Below are 22,485 nucleotides of genomic sequence, written 5' to 3' on the forward strand. Positions count from 1 at the left end.
GAGAACAAGGCTAGAGTTTTTGCCTCTCTTTGTGCTCAGCCCAGTGCCTAGTACACAGTAGGCGCTCAACAATGGTCAGACCGGACTCTGAAAGCAGGAGAGCGTTTCCCGTCAGCTCGAGGTCTAGGCTGACTAGGGCTGGGGCTGCAGGACTCAAGTTGTCCAGGAAGGGGAATGAGGGGCGCCCCCAGCGAGCGAGCTCCCGCAGAGCCGCCAACCCCGAAGAGCAGGAACAAAGCGCGAAAAGCGTCGGGGGGAGGGAGGAAAGGAGGAGGAAAGAGAGAAGGGAGGAAGGAGGAAGGATCGCCGCCGGCAGAGGCTGTGGACTAGAGCTCCGTGGAGGACGGGGCGGGCCCAGAGCGCAGGGCAGGGAACGAAAAGAGACGAAGGAGTTGACTTAAAAAAAAGAAAAAGCAGGCTTGAGCCAGCTCGGGCTCCACACGGCGCAATCCCTTAGACACCGCTCGGCAGGGAGATCCTGGAACCGGCTGGGAGCGCGCGGGCCCGGCTCGCTCGCTCTGGGCGATGCATTAAATGAAGCGGCCACTGCCGGGCTCCTTGGGGGTTAGCGCCACAGGAGCGCTCCGGGCATTAGAGGCGGAGGCAGCAGAAGCAGGAGGAGGGGCAGCGACGGAGGCGGAGGCGGCCGAGGGCAGGGACTGAGCAAGAGCCGCGGCCGCCCCCGGAGCGCCGCCGCGGCCCAGCCCCAGCGGCCACCTCCGGGAGCCGGCCTCGGCCAAGTCCAGCCCGACAGCGGGAAGAGCAGCCGGGCCAGTCCCGAGCCAGAGAAGCCGCCCTCCAGCCATGGCGACCAAGGTGAGGCGGGGCCGCGCGAGCCGGGCTGGGCAGACTGGGGACGGAACTCTGGCCCGACCCCACGAGGGGTGGCCCGGGGGAGAGGAGGGTAAGGAGCTGGGGCAGCTTCCCCAAACTGGGAGCCACGCTGTCACCCCCCTCCCCCAACACACACCCCTTCCCCAAGGGGGGAACTGGGGTGCCTAGGCTAGAGGGACTTGAAGGGCGCCTCCCAGGCCGGGGGCTGCCGCGCTGCCCCCTTTAAAGGAACTTGAAAGAGCTGTGCCCGCTCCCAGAGGTGGGGAAAGGAGGCCTGGGGTGTTTCCCCCTCCTGCTCTGAAAAGTTTTACCTGAGTGTTAGTTTCTACTCCACTCGAGAAGGGAAAAGGAAGGGAAGGGGGGGGGGAGTGAGTGGAGGTTAAAGTCCCCGGGAGTCGTGAAGTGACCTCTCCCAAGGGGTTTGATCCCGGGGGGGAGGGGATAGCACACGGGACCACTCCCACCTTCCCCACCCCACCCCCACTGCCCCATCTCACTTGAGAATAAAGTTGGGGCTCCGAGACTTTTTAACGAGTCTTCTAGCCCGGCGCACTTTGGGGCACGGGGACCCAAACGAATGCCCTGAAATGTTGGCTTCTGGGATTGAGCCTTTAAAAGTTTACTGTTTACACAGAGAGGAAAAACTAAAATTAAACACTACGCAAATCAGCTTCCTTCACGTCTGTCTACTTTTCCCCCTTTTGTTACTGCCCCGGATAAAATGTGAGGGAAATGACTCCGCTTTCTTTAGCGTATACATTGAATTACGTTGGAAAAAGTCATAGGACTTTATTAGTCGGCGGAACTTTGACTCTCCAATGGTCCTTTTCCAAAAAGAGCTTCTTGCCCTAATGCTCTGTCGGTGATATTAAGAGACAGCTTTTGCAATCGGGGTTATGTAATCAACTTTCTGTAGGATCCCACACCCCCTCCCCTTTACCTCCTTTTAAATAGGCTCAGGTAAACCATTGATCACTGATGTGGCTCTCTGGGGGTCATTCGATTAGGACCTATTGATACGTGTTTGGGAAAGCTTAGAGCATGGGTGTCCCCAATTGTTTTTTGTTCTGTTTGAGTTTTTCCTAGTGGTCACTATTATTATACTTTTGTAACTTTTGGCCGTATTCTGAATGCTTCAGCAACTTATTATTGCATTTTTGCATGACTGTAATAAAAAGAAAAATGATGAAAATTCGTAATATTTAGAAAAATAAAAATTGATGACAAGTACCTTGTCGTTTTCTAAACCATAAACTCCAAATGGAGACTGATTTAATCTTTGTCCACTGCCCTTTTCCCCCAGTTCTGCTGACTAGGAACTTGGGAAATGTTTGGACTGGATTTTTTATTTGTTTAATAACAGCTACCATCCATAAGGAGTCTACTAGGTGCCTGGCACTGTACCAATAGTTTCACAATTGTTATGTCATTTGTTTCTGTCTACATTCCTGTGAGGTAGGTGCTATCCCCATTTAACAGATGAGGAAATTGAAACATGAAGTAAGTGACTTGCCCAGGGTCACACAGATGATCAGTGTCTGAGGCTGGATTCAACCCAAGTCTTCCTGACTCTAGACTCAGCATATTATGTATGCCTCTTAACCGCTTATATACTAGATGTGTTTATGTAAAGAATGCATATCATGGCCCAAGGAACTTATTACTCCTAGTAATTGAATTAATTTTTCATTGTCACTATGAAACACAATTCCCTAGTTTTACTGCATGTGAGAAATGTTTTGCTGGTGTAATCATTCAGCTTGCTGTCTTTTTAATGTAAGTATTAATTTGTGTTGACCTCTTAAAAAACAAAACTTAATATTCAGCACACATTTCTAAGGAAATCTGAAATTATTATGATGCCAGACATTCCAAAAATTATCAGTGACAAATTCTGTACACCAATCCCACAACTTTAAAGGTGGCATAGAGAACTAGATTTAGTAATGATATATTAGTGTGCTCTATCCTAAATACCTTATGCATAGAAATAAATACATTTAGATTTAACTTTTGAGAAATACTACCACTCTTTATACCAATAGAACTTCAACTTAATTTTTTTTAAGAAGTTCAAAAAGTTTAGTTTGTATATTTGTGTGAGTGCACACATGATAAACTTTCTGTGGCTGTATACTGATTAGGCAAAACTAAAATATTTACTACATTAAACACTAGTTATAATTCGGATATGTCTAGCATTCAGACGGCAAATTTCTGGATTCCCCCCCCCCCCCAGTCATTAATCCACATTGTGCTTATTCCTTGTTTACCTTAAAGAACAAATATTCTGGTCCAAAAGAAAAACATTAATGGTTATTCTTTATATAAAATAGCACTTCAAGGAATCTCTTTATTTGAATTTGTTTCACTTTCCCAGTGAATAATGGTGGGTTTTTCTCCTTTTTTTAAACCCTTACCTTCTGTCTTAGATGATTCCAAGGTAGAAAGTGGTAAGGGCTAGGCAATGGGGATCAAGTGACTTGCCCAGAGTCACATAGCTAGGAAGTGTGGGAGGCCAGATTTGAACCCAGGATCTCCCTTCTTTAGGTCTGGCTCTAAATCCACTGAGCCACCCAACTGCTCCCTGGGTTCTTCTCATTTGGAGAAACTTGTTTTGTTTTTTCTTTATAGAACTTGGGGAAGACTCAACTAAGACCAAAATTGTGATGAAACTGAATATTGGTCATTGTTGGGTACTTCTCTCCATGTCTCAAGTGGGGAATACTCAAAAGTATATTAAACTAATATATATGTATAATGATTACATGTATACATGATATGCATGACAACATGGCCATCCAATGCAACTGAGGAAGTCTCCAGGTGTAACGACTTTTCGTGCCACTGGACCCAGGCTTCCAACGCCGAGAGAGTGGGACTGTCTCTGTGCATCGGCTTTTCCACTTAAATCTCCTTCATGCACAAGTGTTTTTGTGCACACTCATCTATCATAGATGAAAACGCACAAAGACAATCATCATCCTCGGTTACCGAGAGACTACATATGCATATATGTACATAAATATTACTTTTATATCCACACATATATGCATACATTTATATATGTGTATACATTCACATGTAATGTATATGTGTGTATACACATGTATTCATAAATCCTGTCCCTGAGGCTTACTAGGAGTGTGACCCTGGGCAAGTCACCTGAACTCAGCCTTAGGTTTCCTTATCTGTGAAATGGGAATAATAGCACCTACTTGGAAGGGTTGCTTGAGGACCAAATGAAATAGCAAAGTGCTAACTAAATAAAAGGTAGCTAGCTGGTAAATAACAAAAGGGGAAAATTGTTTTGGTTATCCATGTATTTCAGGTAATATGGTTTCCCCACCCCTAATTTTTCTGTGTTCTTGCCTCAGTTCCCCATTCCCTCTGTCAGTATTACTAATACAGTCCTAGTCTATGTGTTTCTTTCATTTTTCTTGGTTCTTTTCATTACCTTTATGCATTTTGGGGATGCTTTAATTAAAAGTATATGTCACTCACTTTATCTGTAATAAGGGTGATTTTAAAGCTTGCTAAAGATTTTTCTGGTGTGAATATATGGAGAAAAAAGAAAATTGCCTCCAGGAATAAAATGTTGACTCCCCCCTCCCCCTTCTCTCAAGAAAGTTAATTATTTGCCTAGTTTTGAAGTATAATTGTCTTTTTTATTTCTTTGTTCTAACTCCATTCCCAAGTGGAAGGACATTATAAGAGGGATCAGAATAGGCAGTAATGGGGGAATGAATGAAAAAGCTTTCATTAAGCCTTGGGTTTATGTGCCTGCCCACAAGGAGCTTACATGCAGTTGGGGGATGTAGTACACAATAAGGGATGGCCACTCTGGTTGAAATTTCCTGGAATGGTGAATGTGGCCTTTGGAGAGTGCATCTCTTTACCCCTTTTTCAGCAGAATCAGCAAAATTGATTTGATCCTTCTGGCCTCAGACACTTCCCAGCTGTGTGACCCTGGACAAGTCACTTGACCCCCATTGCCTAGCCCTTACCACTCTTTTGCCTTGGAACCAATACATAGTATTTATTCCAAGATGGAAGGTAAGGGTTTATTTAAAAAAAAAAAGAATTGATTTGATCTTCTATATGGTCATTAGGCCAGACCGCCACACAGACTTGGTGAAAGGGAAAATGTTGGAGGATAGTAAGAAGCCTGATTAATCCTGTCCTGCCCCCTTAGGCAGCATCTTTTTTTTTTTTTAAACCCTTACCTTCCAGTATTGGCTCCAAGGCAGAAGAGTGCTAAGGGCTAGGCAATGGGGGTCAAGTGACTTGCCCAGGGTCACACAGCTAGGAAGTGGCTGAGGGCAGATTTGAACCTAGGACCTCTCATCTCTAGGCCTGGCTCTCAATCCACTGAGCTACCCAGCTGTCCCCCTTAGGCAGCATTTTAAGATTAATTGAGCCTTGCTCCTTTGTATTTCCGTCCTCAGGCCTGGGGGCTAGCATAGTGCCTGCCCCTTTCCAGGTGCTTAGGAGAGACTGGGTCCATCGAAAGATCTTGGGAGGTGGGTGGTGTCAATTTTGTTAGGCCCATTTTACTGGGAAATCTTAAGATCACATTGCAATCAGGCAGTATAAAGGCAGATCTGCAGTCCAGGACTTTTTGCAGTGGTGCGTTTTTTTACTTTTAACATCAGCAAAAAAGTTTTACTGTAATCGAATGACTAATATGAGGAACTTGTGAGTAAATGAAATGTTGATTGTATGAAAGGATGTCACTAAAAAAACCATCATTGATTATTTTTGCACTTGTGGCAGAATTTCTCAAAACATTTCTTTTCTTATAGATTAAAAAAAATAAGTTGTTAGCCTCAGACACAGACCAGCTCTGTGGTTCTGGGCAAGTCACTTAACTTTAGTTGCCTTGCCCTTACCTCTCCTCTTACTTGGCATAAAGATCTGGTATTGATTTTGAGATCAAGATAAGGATTTTTTTTTTAAGTTGCTGAGAGTTTATCCATATAATTGTGTGTACACACACACACACACACACACTCCCTTAGCTTTAATGCTCATGCCAGAGTTATTAAATTTGGTGTCAGATGTAGATTGCTTTTGTGTTGATATAATCATTATGACCTAATTGTTTTTCTTTTCTTTTTAAAAGTGTTTGAAGGTAGTCCCAGCACTTATTTTTTATTCCCTCTTTTTCAACCTTGGCTTCCAAAGTACAATGTTAGCCTCATGTTGTTGTATTAATTTAAGCACCTTGTCTCATTGAACTAAGTGGGTGTGGAATGTAGAAAATAACTAATGTGCAGTGATTGGACCACTCACAACCATCCATGGAAATAAACACTGGAGTGATACTTTTATGCTTCTTCTGTGTAAAAGCCACCTGGTTAAAAAAAAAAAAATCTCATCCTGCCCAATCATCTTAAAGGTAAAACTATTTTGTAGTTCTTCAGTGCCTTTGACAAGCACTAAGCACTGATTCTGCATTTGAAGATGATCGTGGCTCTTAAAATTTTTAAGGAAAAAATGGAATTTATTTGTAGTATTTTGTTTGTGCCATAAAAATGAGAAGAGCCACATTATTGTGGACTTCGTTAGGAAGATTTTTTTTTTTAACTCAGCATGGAAAATTTTCTACAGTGTTCTTTTAGGACCTCATTTTTGTACCTTCACCTGAGTGTTAAACATGGCCTTTGGTTTTATTTTCATTCTGTCTAAAATACTAAAACAGTTTACCTACTTTTTTTCTTTTAATTTGAAAAGTCTAGGCTTGGTGGGAAGAGCACTGGACTTGGAATCAGGAAGACTCTTCAGAGTTCAGATCCAGTCTTCATACTTAGTAGCTGTGTGAACCTGGGCACATCACTTAACACCATGTTGCCTCAGTTCTTTATCTCAATGAGCTGGAGAAGGAAATGGTGAACCATTCCAGTATCTTTGCCAAGAAAATCCCAAATGGGACCACAAAAAGTCAAACCCTACTGAACAACAACAAAAAAGTTATTTTGCTGACAGAGGTGCCCTATTGAAGCAAATTTCCCTTTATAAACATTTTCTTTTTTTCACTAGACCCTAAAAGCACTCCAATAACTACTTATTAAGAACCTCGCCCACCCCTAAAAGCTTATTTCTTTTCAAAAATATCTTAAATAATAAATGTGTTAGCATTTACACAATGCTTTCAGGTTTGCAAGATACTTTACAGATAGTTTATTTTATCTTCACACAACCTTTCAAGATAGCTACTATTATTAACTCCATTAAAAAAGAGGGAATTGAGATGACAGAAGTTAACTGACTTGCCCAAGGTCACATGTCAAGTTAAGTATATGATACCAGGTTTGAAGTGAGAATTTTCAGGTGCAGTCCTCCATCTACTGAGTCACTCATGGTAAATTCTTTTGTTTATAGGTTACAATATGTCACATTAATTTGAGACATTAATGGATTCTTTTAGGATGGAATTCCATCTATCTGAGGAATGCTTATAAATCCTATAAACTTGAGTATCATTTCATCAAAGTCTATGAATCTTTACAAAGGGAATGAGAGAAACAAAGTGGTTAAAGACCTTAAGTAAACAAAACTGCACATAGTCAATCAACAAGCATTTATTAAACTTAACTATTAGAGACTAGGCACTATTCTTACTCTTGGGAATACAAAGAAAGACAAAAATAGCTCCCTGCTGCCCTCATATAAAATAGTAGGCTATTTATATATTCATCAGCCATTCTCATCCCCATCACAGACCAAAAAAAAATTTTTTTAAGTTTCATATTGAATTTTAGAGTAGGAACAGCCAGACCAGTGTAAAATCACTGTTATTCTTCTTCAGATTTTATTTTGACACTTACTTGAAGTCATGTGATAGATTTAGCTCTTCCTCTCCATCTTTAGAAATCGTCAATGTAATGTTTGTTAAATGATGGTGTTTGATATGACTCAATTTTCCTATGCTATTTTAGTATCTGAAAATTGAGTCATACAGGGCATCATTACCTGCAGAGGTAGCTTTTTAAACAAGTCACCCATTTGTGGTTATTCAGGAAGTCAAAGGAGCTCTTCTTGTTTTTTTGGATGAGTGACCCAGTCAGGGGGAAAACTTTACTCTTTGAATTTCTGCAGTTTGAGGGAAGCCATATTTAGTGGTAAAGAGCTCGGTGGATTGAGAGCCAGGCCTTTGGTTTGGAGTCAGAGGATCTGCATTTGAATTCCTGCTGTGTTTCTTCTCACCTGGGTGATGAATGAAAGGGATGGACTAGATGACCTGCAAAAAGGCCTTTTAGTTCTAAACCTCTGATAAGATCTTAGGTTCTTCATGATAAGGTTGTATTAATAATCCATTTTAAATTTGACTTATTGTGTTTTATTTTAAAAGAATCTCTCAAAATTAGTCATTTTTTTAGGTGATGTATTTAGATCAGGGTATTCACCAAAAGCTAGATAACTCATGTAATGCTCTGTTGCTAATCACTAATCTTTAGAAATTAATAGTTTAAAAAAAAATCTTTACTGGCAGCTAGGTTCAGTTGATAGAGAGCCAACTCTGGAGATGGGAGGTCCTAGGTTCAAAAGTGGCCTCAGATATAAGCTGGGTGACCCTAGGCTAGTCAACTTAACCCTAACTGCCTGACACTTACTTTAAGCAATATTAGTATTGATTCTAAGACACAATATTAGGGTTTTTAAAAAATCTATACTATAAAAGTTTAGCTTTTCTCAAGTGAGATCTCCAAAAATGGATTATATAAAAATGTACATTCTAAAAAAAAAAACTAGATCTTCTTTTTTTCATTGTGGTTTGTTGAAAAGAGGATTCAAGATCCTCTGAGATTTACTACCTATGTAACCTTTAGGCAAGTTGCTCAACTTCCTTACGCTTCAATTTCTTTATCAGTAAAATGAGGGAGTAAGATTAAATAATCTGAGGTTCCTTCCAGATTTAGTTCTATGATTTTATGATTTATTTTATAAGCAGATTCCTGTACTTTTCCATTTCCCATGACTTTCCAATTAGTTTAAATAATTTATTAAATGCTTATTCTATGCCAGGCACTAAGTGCTAAAACACTGGGAATACAAAAATATAAGCAAATATTAAGGCAGCCCCTGCACTTAAGGAGTTTACATTTAAATGGAGAAACACTACCCAGAAAAGGACTTAGGGGAAGTCAGATATATAATTCTGGGCCTCAAAAGTTTTAGACACTGGCTTGGGCATTTAATTTCCTCCTTCAGGGGAATCTAAAGAAGAACTCATTCACCAGTGGAGAGAAGACAGCCAGGTATCTCCAACATCTCCATTACCATCCCTCAGGATAGAAGCAGAAAAGTCAGGAGAGTCTCTGACTTTTGGGTCAGACTATCAGAAAATACTATTAGCAAGAACAAGAACCTGGCAAAATTACTTCCAAAGGAGTCTTATAACATAACAATAAATTATAAATATATATAACAATACATTATTTATAAATAACAATATTTATAAATGTTATAAATATTTATATTTATATGTATAAAAGAAATATAAATATTATAAATAACAACAATTATTTACATTTATATATTACAGAAAATTTATAAAGTGTTTTCCTTAAAACAGCTCTGTGGGGTATGGATATTTGCCAGTATTAATGATTCCCAAATTCGGGTGAGAAAACCCATTTGGAAGGAAAAATAATTTGCCTAGAGTTCTATAACGAATAAGCTTTAGAGCAAAGATTTGAACCTCATTTTTTAAAACGACTTTTCGTGTAAGTCCAGTGTTCTGCCTCTATATGAAAAGGTTACCACACTCAAGATTAAAAAATGTAAACTTGCACTCCCAGTTCCTCAATCTGTTCAATTCCCATGATCCACTTCTCCAATTCTCTGAGCCCCAAGGGAGTATGGCCAAACCTTTGCTCTTGCCATCACCCCTATGTTCAGGAATCCTAAAATTCATTCATTGGGTTACATAACATTTTGTCACTCCAGTTTTTCTGTGATTTACTTCTCTTCAAGCTCTTTATCCTTTCTGTAACTTTTTGTCTCTCTAGCCCTGAGAACTGGCTCAGACCATCATCTCCTCAGTGTCTAGTCCCTTCCCTTCCATCCAGCGGCCTCTACTTTCAAACCCTGTGCTTCCTGGATCCCTAGACAGGACCTGGATGAGGCCACAGCCTCTCAGCCATACTCATTTGTGCTAACTAGAAGTCACAGAACCTTGCTCCCTAATGAATTCTCTGTCCCACTCTCTTAAGCCATCTACTCTTTCTTCAAGTTCCCCCTCCACCTGCCCTGAGGAACTTACACTTCCCTGCAAAAATGGAAACTATGTGATGAAAACTTCCTCTCCTTTTTACATTTCTTATCTTCTCCCCTCCTGCTTTCATCCCTGCTCTCTGCCCCTTCAGCCCTCCTCCTGGCCTAGGGCAGTCTGCCCTAGGTTCTCCTGCTCCCTCCATCTGTCCCTTCTCTAGTGTTCTCTCCTGCTGCCTGGAAACACACGCTCCTATTCTCCCGGGCTAGATTCCTTGGGAAAGGCATCTGTCCACAAATGCCGCTTCCAATTCTGTTATAAACGCCAAAACTATAAGGATAATTTTAGTGTTTTTGAAACTTAAATTCCAAATAAGTGGTCGCCATGGGAAATTCCCAAATATGAAAATACCCAAGTCAGCTGGGATTTATGGAGATTTTAATTAATAAAGAGAGAAGGAATTAAGAGAAGGAGGGAGAGAATTAATTTAAACTGCTCTGGCTCAGGCTGAGTCAAGCAGTAGTTAAAGGCCTCCCTGAGCCTAAGGGAGAGCGAGTCAGTCTTGTTACTCACCACAAGACCGTCTCTAAGCAAGCTCCAGTCCTCCACTGAATCTCCTGAAATCCAATTATGAATCTCCCTCTACTCGGAACTGAATTACTCTCCAAACTGAATTACCTTCAACTGACTTTTTACCCCTTCCTTTTAAAGAAATTTTTTCTTATGTCACCTCCCCTAAATTTTCACTCTACCAATCACAGTAGACGCTTTCTTCCAGGACTGCCCATTCTTAGTTTTCACCTTCTTTGGTTTTCACCTTCTCTGGTTATATTAAATCTTCTGAGTACTTCACACCTCTTTTGTTAAGCTTGCCTTTTGTAAGTTACTTGACCTTTTTAGGAACTAATTTAACCTTTACAGGTACTTAACACCTTTTTGTATTAGATCTAAAAATAGACCTAGCTTAAGGTTCTAGGTTCTTAAGATTTACTATAAGGTATGAGTTGGGGACTTTCATTGTTCAATCCAGAGTTTACAACTTTATCTTCCCCTAAGGTATTGTCTGAGTAGGGTGGAGTAATTTTAAAATTCACACTGTCCTCTTGGTTCTCTCCTGGCTCCTGCCAAACTTATTTTCCTGATTGGCCAGTCTGCCTCTCTCCAGTCCTTGCACAGGGCATGGAGACTCCTGGTTCCTGGCCTCCATCCTCTCCTTGCCTCTTCCTCACTGGCTTTAAATGCATGAAGCCTCTCCTGACCTTTTCTTTAGCAGTGGTCCAAACAACTCCCCAGACTCCCCTATATGGAATAAATTTCTATTTCTATTTATGCCATGTGAATGCACATGCTTACATGTTCACATACCCTTTCTGAATTAACTTCTTGTGTGTAGGGATTGTGTTCTTCCAAACCGCCCACAGTCATTTTTTCTCCAAAGTGACTAATTTGCCGACTTTAATCATCTTTTTTCATCTTCATTATTGACCTCTTGGTGGCTTTTGACACCCGGGATCCCTGTGTCTGCAAAGCCTTTCCTGGGTTTCCCTCTACCCTTCTCTCTTCAGTGGGCTCTTCATCCTTTAAGGATCCTCTTTTTTCTATTTTTTCTTTGACGTGGTGTTCTCATTGGCCTCCGCTGGTTTGATGGTCCTATGCAATAACCCCTCATCCAGGTCAGCTCTTTCCTGGGCCCCATCCACTTTTTTTTTTTAACATTATTTTATTTGGTCATTTTTATACATTATTCATTGGAAACATCATTTTCTCTCCCCCCCCCCCCCCCCCAGCCAATGCGCGATTCCACTGGGTATCACATGTGTCCTTGCTCCGAACCCATTTCCTTATTGTTGGTATTTACATTAGGGCGCTCATTTAGCGCCTCTCCTCAAGTCATATCCCCTCCACCCCTGTAGTCAAACAGTTGCTTTTCCTCGGTGTTTTTACTCCCTCAGTTTGTCCTCTGCTTGAGGATTGTTTTGTTTTTCTCATAGATCCCTGCAGATTGTAAAGCCATTAATGGAGAAGTCCATTACGTCTGATTGAACCACAGTGTATCAGTCTCTGTGTACAATGTTCTCCTGGTTCTGCTCCTCTCACTCTGCATCAATTCCTGGAGGTAGTTCCAGTCTCCATGCAATTCCTCCACTTTATTATTCCTTTTAGTGCAATAGTATTCCATCATCAACATATACCACAATTTGTTCAGCCATTCTCCAATTGAAGGGCATCCCCACATTTTCCAATTTTTGGCCACCACAAAGAGCGCAGTTATGAATATTCTTGTACATGCCTTTTTCCTTATTATCTCTTTGGGGTACAAATCCAGCAGTGCTATGGATGGATCAAAGGGCACACAGTCTTTTATCCCCATTTGGGCATAATTCCCAATTGCTCTCCAGAATGGTTGAATCAGTTCACAACTCCACCAGCAGTGTATTAATGTCCCACTTTGCCACATCCCCTCCAACATTCATTACTTTCCTTTGCTGTCATGTTGGCCAATCTGCTAGGTGTGAGGTGATACCTCAGAGTTGTTTTGATTTGCATTTCTCTGATTATAAGAGATTTAGAACACTTTTTCTTGTGCTTATTAATAGTTTTGATTTCTTTAACTGAAAACTGCCTATTCATGTCCCTTGCCCATTTATCAATTGGAGAATGGCTTGATTTTTTTGTACAACTGGTTTAACTCTTTATAAATTTGAGTAATTAGACCTTTGTCAGAGGTTTTTGTTATGAAGGTTGTTTCCCAATTTGTTTCCTCCCTTCTAATTTTGGATGCATTTGTTTTGTTTGTACAAAAACTTTAATTTGATGTAATCAAAATCCACTTCTGCTGGATCAGCCTCCCATTGGACATTTCAAAGAGAACTGGCTTGGGATGCGTTATAAACAGATGATCTTCTCTGCTCCTGGCCCCAGTTTTTCATGGCAAGGTCCACAGCCATGGAATCATCCTGGGTTCTTCCCTTTCTCCTACCTCTCCAGGCCGCTACCAAATCTTGTTGCTGCTCTGTCCTCTTCCCTCTCATCAGCCACCACCCTCATTTGGGCCCTCATCTCTTTCTGTCCAACTTTGCCGCAGAAATCTCTTCCCTCCAATTCCTCATCCGCCTGGCTGTCGGAGTGATTTTTGTAAAAGTGAAGGCTGGATGGAGTCGCTCCCTTACTCTGTAAACTCCAGTGACTCCCTAGGACCCCAATGCCTCTGTTTGACCCTTTATAGCTTTTTACAGCGGGCCTCCTTCCTCCCTTTTTAGTTTTTCCAAGTACTCTATAGTCTATTCCAGGGCCTGGGGCACACTAAGGCATTACACAGGACCAGATCTCCCCAAGAGGGAAGAATAAATTCTTTATATTCTCAAATAAAATTTTGTTGCATTTTAAAATGTCACTGCAATTCTTAGCTCACAGGTAGGAGGGCCAGGTTTGGCCCTCTCACCACCATTTGCTCATGGCAATACTGTAATACTTGTCAAGGTGTTCTCACCCAAATTCCTTTGCTCCAGCCTTCTCTGCTGCTGGAGATGTCCTCCGTCCCTGAGAATCTCCCTCAAGCTGACCCATCCCATCTCTGGGAGGGCCTTCTCAAAGGCCCCTTGGATCTACTCTGTAGAGCCTCTCCCTGCTGGCCTCCCTTTGCAGCCCTGCTCGAGAGTAGGACTGTCCCTGGCCTGATAGTCATCTGCCACTAGTAGCTGTTGGTCAGGTGCTTCTTGCTTACATTTGTTTGCTTATGTTGGATGTAGGAAAAATACTTTGAAATATGAGTTTGGGTTTGTAATTTTCCATCTATTAGAGTAGCTGGAAATTCCAGGAAGTATCAGTAATGCAGGTGACTCCAGTTTTTTTGTTTTTTAGAGAGCCTTGCAACTTCATTAGTGTGTGGAAACTCCCTGCATCCATATTCCTTGTCAGACCATCCCTAATGTGTGGTTTTGAAGAGTGTCTGGGAGGGACAGATTAAATAGAACACCAGAGACAAAATTTGAACCCAAGCCTTGTGCCAGAACTGCACACTTTTCTTCCTCTTGTGGTTGTGTTGTTTAAAGTTGGCTTTCACTTTCTTTATGGGTAGTTTTCCCAGTTTAGCCCATTTGATGCTCCTGTTCCACTTTACCTGGAAGAGTCAGTCCATCATCTAGCGGCCTCCGCCCTCTAGGAGCTGCCAGGCTCTGGGCCTGGGGACAAACTATGCTGGGATCATCTCTGAGGGAAGGCTCATGATGAGAGGATGGCGGGAGAGTTAGAGCACAGTAGCTCGAGTCCTGAAGGCAGGGAGATCTGAGTTCTTATGGGCCCCTGTGACCCTGGCTGTAGCATTAGCATCTGGGGAGGATGATTGATGTGTTGATATTGTATTCTGGATATTCATTTACCAAACACATGGTCAGATTACGATGTTCATTGTATGGAAAGGGACAGTCCGAAGCACTAGCATAGGACTGGCAAATTCGTGGGCTGGGCCTTGACAGCCAAGCTGCCTGCTTGGAGTACATTCATTTGTAAATTGCTGGTTGGATTAATCTCCACCTCTTTGATCTCATCATTGTCAATTCAACCAGTGTTAAAACCTATCTCATGTTACCTATTTGTTGATCATCTCCCAATACACATTCCTAAAACCTCCAATAAATACTGGGGAACTAGAGTGAAACTCACTCTCTCTTACTCTTACTTTCCCTCTCTTCCCTCCTCTCTCTTACTTCCCTGTATCTTCCTAGCGCTCTGTCTTATCATTTCCTGCTGATCCTAGCGATGCTGTCTCCCCCAATGCTTCCTATTAATGCTCAGACTCCCTTGTCTATAGGAGGCATTAAGGAGTTGGTACTCCCCACGTATTTTCTTATTCCTTATATTTCCTCGGAGTTCATGCCACTCCCCATATCTTCTAACTCATTGTCTCCGAGTCTTTATTATTCTCCCATTTCCTTAGTCTCCCTTCTCCATCTCAGGTTATTACCCACAGATAAATAATATAGGACTCCCGTGGGGGGGGTCGCTATATCGGCCTAGTCGTTTAACCTCTGCCTGATTCGGTCTCCTCAGCTGTAAAACGGTGATAATAGCAGCAGCCTGCCTTGCAAGAGTGGTTGTAAGCATCAAGTGGGACATTCATAAAGCACTGAGCACAGGGCTCACTACACAGCCGGAGCTATAGAAACTCCATTTGCTGCTCCCCCCGCCCCCCCACACCCCCGTGAGGAAGGTTTAAGAAGATGGAGCCCTAGGAAGGCCTTTAGGAGGCTGGAGAGCCCCTGGCCAAGCTCCCTGGTGGCGGTTCTGCAGTCAGTGCCCTCCCTGCATGGGCTTGCTGACATGTGGCCTTGAATTCGGGGTTCTAAAGAGCATTTTCTGTTGGTTGAGATCCCCTTTGGTCTTTAGTTGCCCTTGAACGTGCTTTTAGAGGAGTTCCGTAGCTGTGTCTTCTGAGACTGAAACCCCAAAATGAATATTTTATAGTAAATGGATTAAGGAATCCTGTAGAATTCAGACAGGGTCATATGAGTCTGAGTCATCCTAAAGCTAAAGTCAGGGGCCTCCTCCAAGAGCAGTGGGACTCCCACCCCGCCCTGGCCTGGCCACTTCTGTGTTTACAAGAAGAATTTTCAAGAGGAGCTGCCTGTGAAGGGAGATGCTACACCTCCAGTAATCTTCTCCTTTACTGATTTAGGAGTAAACTGGGTTCTGCCCATCATTGGCACGACGTGTCTGTGAGATGGCCCCAATGTGGCCAGCATGTTGCTATGCACCTAGAAAGGAGTACGGGAAACACATGATATTTTTCCTCTCATAAAAACTGAATTTATTGGAGGGTGAGAACCCAAAGGATTACACACTATTTACAAAGGAAAGGTGTTTAACTTTTTTTTTCATACTACAGCATTTTTAGTCATCTCAAACTCTTCTACTGATCTTTTCTACATATAAAAGGGATTCTTTGTTCAAACAATCATTTTGAAAGCATCTAGGCTCATCTCTAACTTTTAAGGAGCTTTTCATCTAGATAATTATAATAATAGCTAATATTTATGAAATGCTTCACAGCAAGTATTTATTAAGCACCAACCGTGTGCTAGACACTGTGCTAAGGCATTTTGTAAAGCACCTTACCTTTGTAATCTCATTTGATCTATACAACTACACTTTGTACAGATGAGGAAACTGAGAATGACAGGTGTTGAGTGGCCTACCCAGGGTCACACAGGTAGTCTGAGGCTAGATGCAAACTTGGATCTTCCTGTCTCCAAGTCCTAATACTGTATCCACTATGCCATCTAATTACAACAACTGTAATATAATATAAGAGCATATCAAGTCATTTTAGTTTTCTTTGCTTTTTCTTCTTCTGATCAAGGTAGTCCAGGAAAATGTTCATGTGAAGTCTAGCAGGATTGAATTTCTGCTGGAATCAATAATACAGGTATTCCCAGTGCGTATCAATGCAGGTCTGTTTCACTTTGCATGATAGATATGTCCCTGAAAAAGTTGTATGAAAATATAGAATAATAAATTCACCATTGCTATTTAAGAGAATTTAACATTTTGTTACAAATTAGCAAATAATCATGCTTATTGAATTGGTTTGGCTAGGGTTTTATTTTTTTTAAAATCTAGCTTTTTATATCTTATTTGAAGTATGCTTTAAACTATACCTTTAAACTATAATCTTGTTTTAATTTTTAGAATTTGATTTTTTTATTTTTAACTTCACAGACTCTGGTTAAATGAACATTTCCATAGCACAAAACTTCAAATATTAGGTACAGCTAACATTTCTTTTAAAATACCAAATAAATTTAGGATGTAATCAAAGCTGTTGTTTGTGATTTTTTTTTCCAGGCGTATATTCTCTTCTGTGTAATTTTTTAAAAAATGTGGCAGCAACCTTTTTTCTTTTTTGGAAGCTATTTTCTCTCTCATCCTCCTTTCCCCTCTATTGAACATAAAAGAGAAGACAAATTAAACCTTTTTAGTAAATATGTATAGTCATAATGCAAATTCCCATATTGGTCATGGTTTTTTTGTTTTTTGTTTTTTAATTTATTTTTTTTAACCCTTACCTTCTGTCTTGGAGTCAATACTGTGTATTGGCTCCATGGCAGAAGAGTGGTAAGGGCTAGGCAATGGGGGTCAAGTGACTTGCCCAGGGTCACACAGCTGGGTAGTGTCTAAGGCCACATTTGAACCTAGGACCTCCCATCTCTAGGCCTGGCTCTCAATCCACTGAGCTACCCGGCTGCCCCCCATATTGGTCATGTTTGAAAATATATGTCATTCCAAAAATAGTCCATCACCCCTCTGGCAGAAGATTGGAATCACACAACATTAGTTCTCAAGAATTGTAGTTATTGCATTGATCAGAGTAAATTGATTAATTTTAATTTTCTTCCTTCTCCTGTTGGCTCAGGGCATTAGTGCTAATGTTTGGCAAAGTTAGACAATATAAATGATACATAATTCAAGGATTGGAAAAATTTATGTCTACATGATTGAACTTGACTATATCAATACTTACATACAAAGACAGCTTAGGAGTAGTCATAATAATTGATAATGTGGATATGTAGCTATTGCCAGAATTGTGTCTGAATTAGAGAAAATAGGAGGAGAAATTCTGAAAAACTTCCTGACTTGGCCTATTTTTTTTAACCTCCCATCTTTACATCTTTTTATGCTAGATAGACCCTTTTGGTAGCCTTCAGGACTATAGTTAATTGTGTTATGTGTGTTTAAATCATTAGGATATTAATTTTTATAACATAAGGGGAGAGTTTCAAGCGACCAGCTATGTTGTATGTACTGCTACAGAAAAGCAAAGTGGAGTCAAACAAGATGAAGGGTCAGGGAAAATATATGGATTAAACATTGTATTTAAATTTAAGAGAATAGACCTGGGTTCAGATTGTACCTCACTGATAGCTATGCAATCCTGGTCAAATCTATATTCTCTCTTTGCTCTCATTTCCTCATCTGTAAAATGGGGAGGATAAAAATAGTACCTACCTCACAAGGTTATTCACAATGGTCAAATGAGATAATGTGTATATAATGGTGTGCAAATCTGAAACCTCTCTATTATATATAGCCTATTATAGAACATTACATGTATGTTATATAACATAATAGAGCAATGTGTATTTTGTAACATAATATGTATTAGCTTTTTTATTCCTTCTAGATTTTCCTAAATTTTCATTTGATTTGCTTAAAAGTTTTAGGAAAAAATGAATTTGATAATGAAGCAGTCAGTATTAGGATGGTATGGAAAAAATTGTCAACCATTTAAAATGCATTAAAAATCTTGCTGTGGATATGGTTGTTTTTAAAGTTCAGCTACAGGAATAGATTGTTGAGTGACAACTAAATAAAGGGTTCTTGAACTCTTTTAAAAAATTCAAATTCATTTCAGGATTTCTAATTGTGAGGACAGAAAGTATATGGCAAAGGATGAGCAGAATTCTAATCTCAAACAATTCAGGCCCCAAACATGCTTTCAAGACAGTAACTTGCTTTACTAGAAATAATAATAACATCAGCTGATATTTACATAGCACTATGTTCCAGGCTCTGTTAAAGTGCTTCACAATTATTATCTCATTTGATCCTCACAACCATCCTAGGAGACAGATGCTGTTATTATCCCCATTTTACAGATGAGGAAACTGAAACAAAGTTCAAGGACTTACTCAGTATCACACAGATAATGAGTATCTGAGCCCAAACACAAGCCTTCTTACTCCAGGCTCAGTGCAATCTGGCTTTTTACTTATAGAATAGTTATGTTTTTCTAGATTTTAATAATAGACCTACATATAATGATGATTATTCTGACTCACTCATTAGTGGGGCACAGGGTGACATTTTTCCAGGAGCTAGGACATGTCACTCTGGCCTGTGACAAATGTCACAGGGTTACAGTCTGAGTCTTCACACAAAGGCAAGGCTGACCACTTGTCAGGGACTTGGTAGATCAAGGCCTCTTAACCTTTCTGGGGGTATTATGGACCCCTTCTCATAGTGAGGTTTTTAAGTGTACAAAATGAAATACATCATGGGGTTACCGAGGAAACCATTTATATTGAAATAGTCATCAAAATAGTTTTCAAACTTTTCCCCAGATCTCAGGTTAAGAATTTTTGTTCCAGACAGAATTCTTTTTCAGGTATGTGTTAGGCTAGATCGGTGATGGTGAACCTATGCGGCACACAGAGCACTCTCTGTGGACATTCAGTAGCCCAGACCCCCACCCCCCACCCCCACCCCACCCCTCCAGGTCTTTACTAGACTAGCAGAGGGCCTGAGTGGAGCTGCTCCCCTCCCTGCTCTACCATGCCTGATGTCATTTTTTCACATCCTCCACCCCTCCGCCCAACAGTCCAATGAGAGTGCTTTCTCCCTCTCCTGTGTGGGGTAAGAGGGGTGGGGTGTACCCAGCATGTGGGGGGGTGGGGCAGGCATGACACTCATCTCTAAAAGGTTTGCTATCATTGACTCTAGATGGCTCTTACAACTCTAAGATTCTGGGATTCAAACTCAAGGCCTCTGATTCTCATCTAGCACTTTTTCCCCTCTTTGAACCACAGCAGTTTCTTTCTCTGTCAAGTCTAGTTAGATAATGTTTTGTTTCTTAACTGACAGAAATTGAGTTTGAGGACCTAACTTGATTAAGCACTTAACACATGAGTTCAAGGGGTGCTGTGAAAGAAAATATGGCCTCCTCTTTAAGTAGCCCCATTTGACTATCAACAGGATGCTGAGAACAATTGTTTTTGACTGCTTTTATTATAATTACTGCTCTTGGCACAGAGACACAGCCTCTGTAAGTAAAATGTTTGTAGACTTGGATTACTGAGACACACCAAAGAACCTTTAAGAGATTACAAATGACTATTTTGCTTTTCTGAATGGAATGGTGCATTGCGAAAGCAGCTGAGTATGATTAAGGTTCCTAAATCCTCAATAATTCTCAGAACAGCATGCTGAAAACAATGAGAACCAGGTCAGAATGTTCTCTGTGACTTATAAGAGATGGCATCACCATGACTTTGAATTTTAAGAATCAATGAATCCTTTTTTTCCTTTTTCCTCTGCCACCACATACTTTAATATAGAAAAGGAAAGCAATTACCAGAATTTCCTAAGCTATTGGACAATTTTATTTTAGTGCTTGGTTTTCATGGAGTCATTTCATCTTTACCTGTGCAGATTGCACACACACCCCCATGAATTCTTACCCTGTGAAATTCTTGTTCATGTCTCTATTAATTGTTCAGGCTTCTTATTCTATAAATATCAGAAGTTCAGGGCATTGCCTCATTTTATGTGATCCTCCTCCCTGCCCACCCCTTTTTATCTTGTCATATTTCTTCAGTGTATTTTAGACCACTTTCAGGCAAGCAATCATTAGTAACACCCTACAGTCTTATACCCAGCATGTGTTCTCTTGAATGACTAGATGAATGAAGTAAAACATCTATTTAGTGCTAACTCTGTTCCAGGCTGTTCTAAAAGTCCTGGAGATACAAAAAGAGTCTCTGCCTTTAAGGAGCTTCTAGTCTAATAAGAGAACATCCTTTCTTATATATGTTTGTCTGGGAATGGTGTCCTGGGAAGAGGTAAATCCATAGGGTGATTGATTTGACCGTATCTTTTATAATTGATGTAGTGTTCCTAAGGCTAGAGAGGACTGCGGGGAAAGGGACACTGAGAAAGGCCGCCTATCTGTGGGGATGGGAGCCCATGGAGAGCCGGAGGCATTGCAGAGGCATTGTGGGATGGAGATTGAAGAGCAGCAGCAAGATTGGTCTGAAGTAGTCTACTTAGGGGCAGTTCTTTCTCCCTAATCTCAGTGCAGGGCCTGGACTGGGAACTAGGGAGCCCTTTGGGTGACTTGCAGTTTTTATTCCTCTCATAGCCATGTAGCATTGTTTAATGAACATTTTACTAGGCATAGTTTTTTTACAATAATGGGAAATTTTAGATTATTGAAGGCATTGCATGATTTCAAAAATAGGATCTAGACTTGGCTTTTTGTGTTTTTTATCCACTTTGGTCCATTCCATCACCTTGGAAAACCTTGGTTCTTGATTTCATCAATGTGAATATTCTCTCTGATAGTATTGATTGCAACACATCTGTATTGACTCAGTTAAGTAAATATGGCTTTTTAAAATGAGCATTTAGATACTGCAACTTGGATAGCATTTAAAAGTTGTTTACAAATGAATACACAGTGTATCTTTTGCTTTATTTGGTACAAATAAAGTTTAATGATAGGCACCTGGATACTTTTGATGATGGTGGCACTTATTCATTGCGTTCATAGGAATATTCTAGTAACAAATTCTCAAAACTTGACATTGTAGAGACATCACCATTGGTAGGCAGATAAATTTCTTACTAACCCCTTGAACTTTGCCTCAGCATTTGGCCAAAGTTTATCAGTGATTTGGATGAAGCCACAATAAGAGAGTTGCATGATGGACAGAGAACCCTTCTTAGAAGTAGGAAGATCTGTGTTCTAGGACTGCCTCTGACATAGTGATACTTGTTGTGTGACTCTGGGCTAGTCACTTAACATCTCTGTTCTTTGGGTAACTCTAAGACTCTTGGGTGAGAGTAGATGCCCCTTCTTGCCTTGATAGACATAGTTTCCCCAGGTCCAAGACCTATCCCCTATCCATAGAAAACATGCTTATCAAGTTTGCAGATGACAGAGCTGGGATATAGCTAACACATCAGAGGAGAGTCAGGCTTCCTCATCAGGATAGGCTAATGGACCTCATCTAACTATGGGAAATGTAATGTATATTCATGTAAAGTTCTATACTTAAGTTGAAACAATCAAGTCCATAAATAACCTTGAGATCATTTAATACAATCATCTATATGTGAGGTTTATTAGAAGGAACTGGGAACAGTAAGCTTGGAAAATAGAAGAAAAGAAGGAAAGAAGAGAAGCTTTGAATGGCTGAGGTGGAAAAGGGATTTGACCACAAATAGAATAGGTTGTCTTGGGAAGGAATGAACTCCCAATGCTGGGAGTCTTGAATTGGAAACTCCAATCCTTTATACTGCCCCTTTGTAGAGAGGCTTTGTCCTCTGAGCGCTGGGCCAGCTGTGATTCTGTGGAGCTGAGACCAACAACAGCCATTTCTCAACTTCCCCTGCCAGGTTATTGGGAAGATGAGTTGCAATAACAGATGTGCAAGTGCTTCAGGTAGTCATAGAAAATGGTAATGTAATAGTATGGTTCCATAGTCAGCACAGGAAAAAAATAACTAAGTGGTGTGGACCATAGTGCGCATATCCTAAAGAGAACAAAAAATTGCTACCTTAGGCCAATTTCTTACATGGTCTAAGTTGCTCCCATTGTTCTTGTTCAGTGATCCTTTATGACCCCCATTTGGGATTTTATTGACAAAGGTACA

The 22,485-nt window shown here is 40.8% G+C and overlaps 1 protein-coding gene across 4 annotated transcripts in view; it reads left to right on the forward strand.

Moving 5' to 3' along the window:
- The first annotated feature begins 241 nt into the window (after positions 1–241).
- The window catches only part of SNX9 (sorting nexin 9), a 113,077-nt gene continuing 90,833 nt past the window's right edge, over positions 242–22,485 (forward strand). Inside the window, exon 1 of one of the 4 annotated variants that reach the window (XM_007484808.3) lies at positions 242–816. In XM_007484808.3, coding sequence (XP_007484870.1) covers positions 805–816 — 12 coding nt within the window. In that variant the 5' untranslated portion in view covers positions 242–804. The remainder of the gene's footprint in view (positions 817–22,485) is intronic. The other 3 variants (XM_007484806.3, XM_001381336.5, XM_007484810.3) reach the window with 3 other exon arrangements.

This window comes from Monodelphis domestica, chromosome 2 (genome assembly GCF_027887165.1).
Source record: "Monodelphis domestica isolate mMonDom1 chromosome 2, mMonDom1.pri, whole genome shotgun sequence".
NCBI lineage: Eukaryota > Metazoa > Chordata > Mammalia > Didelphimorphia > Didelphidae > Monodelphis > Monodelphis domestica.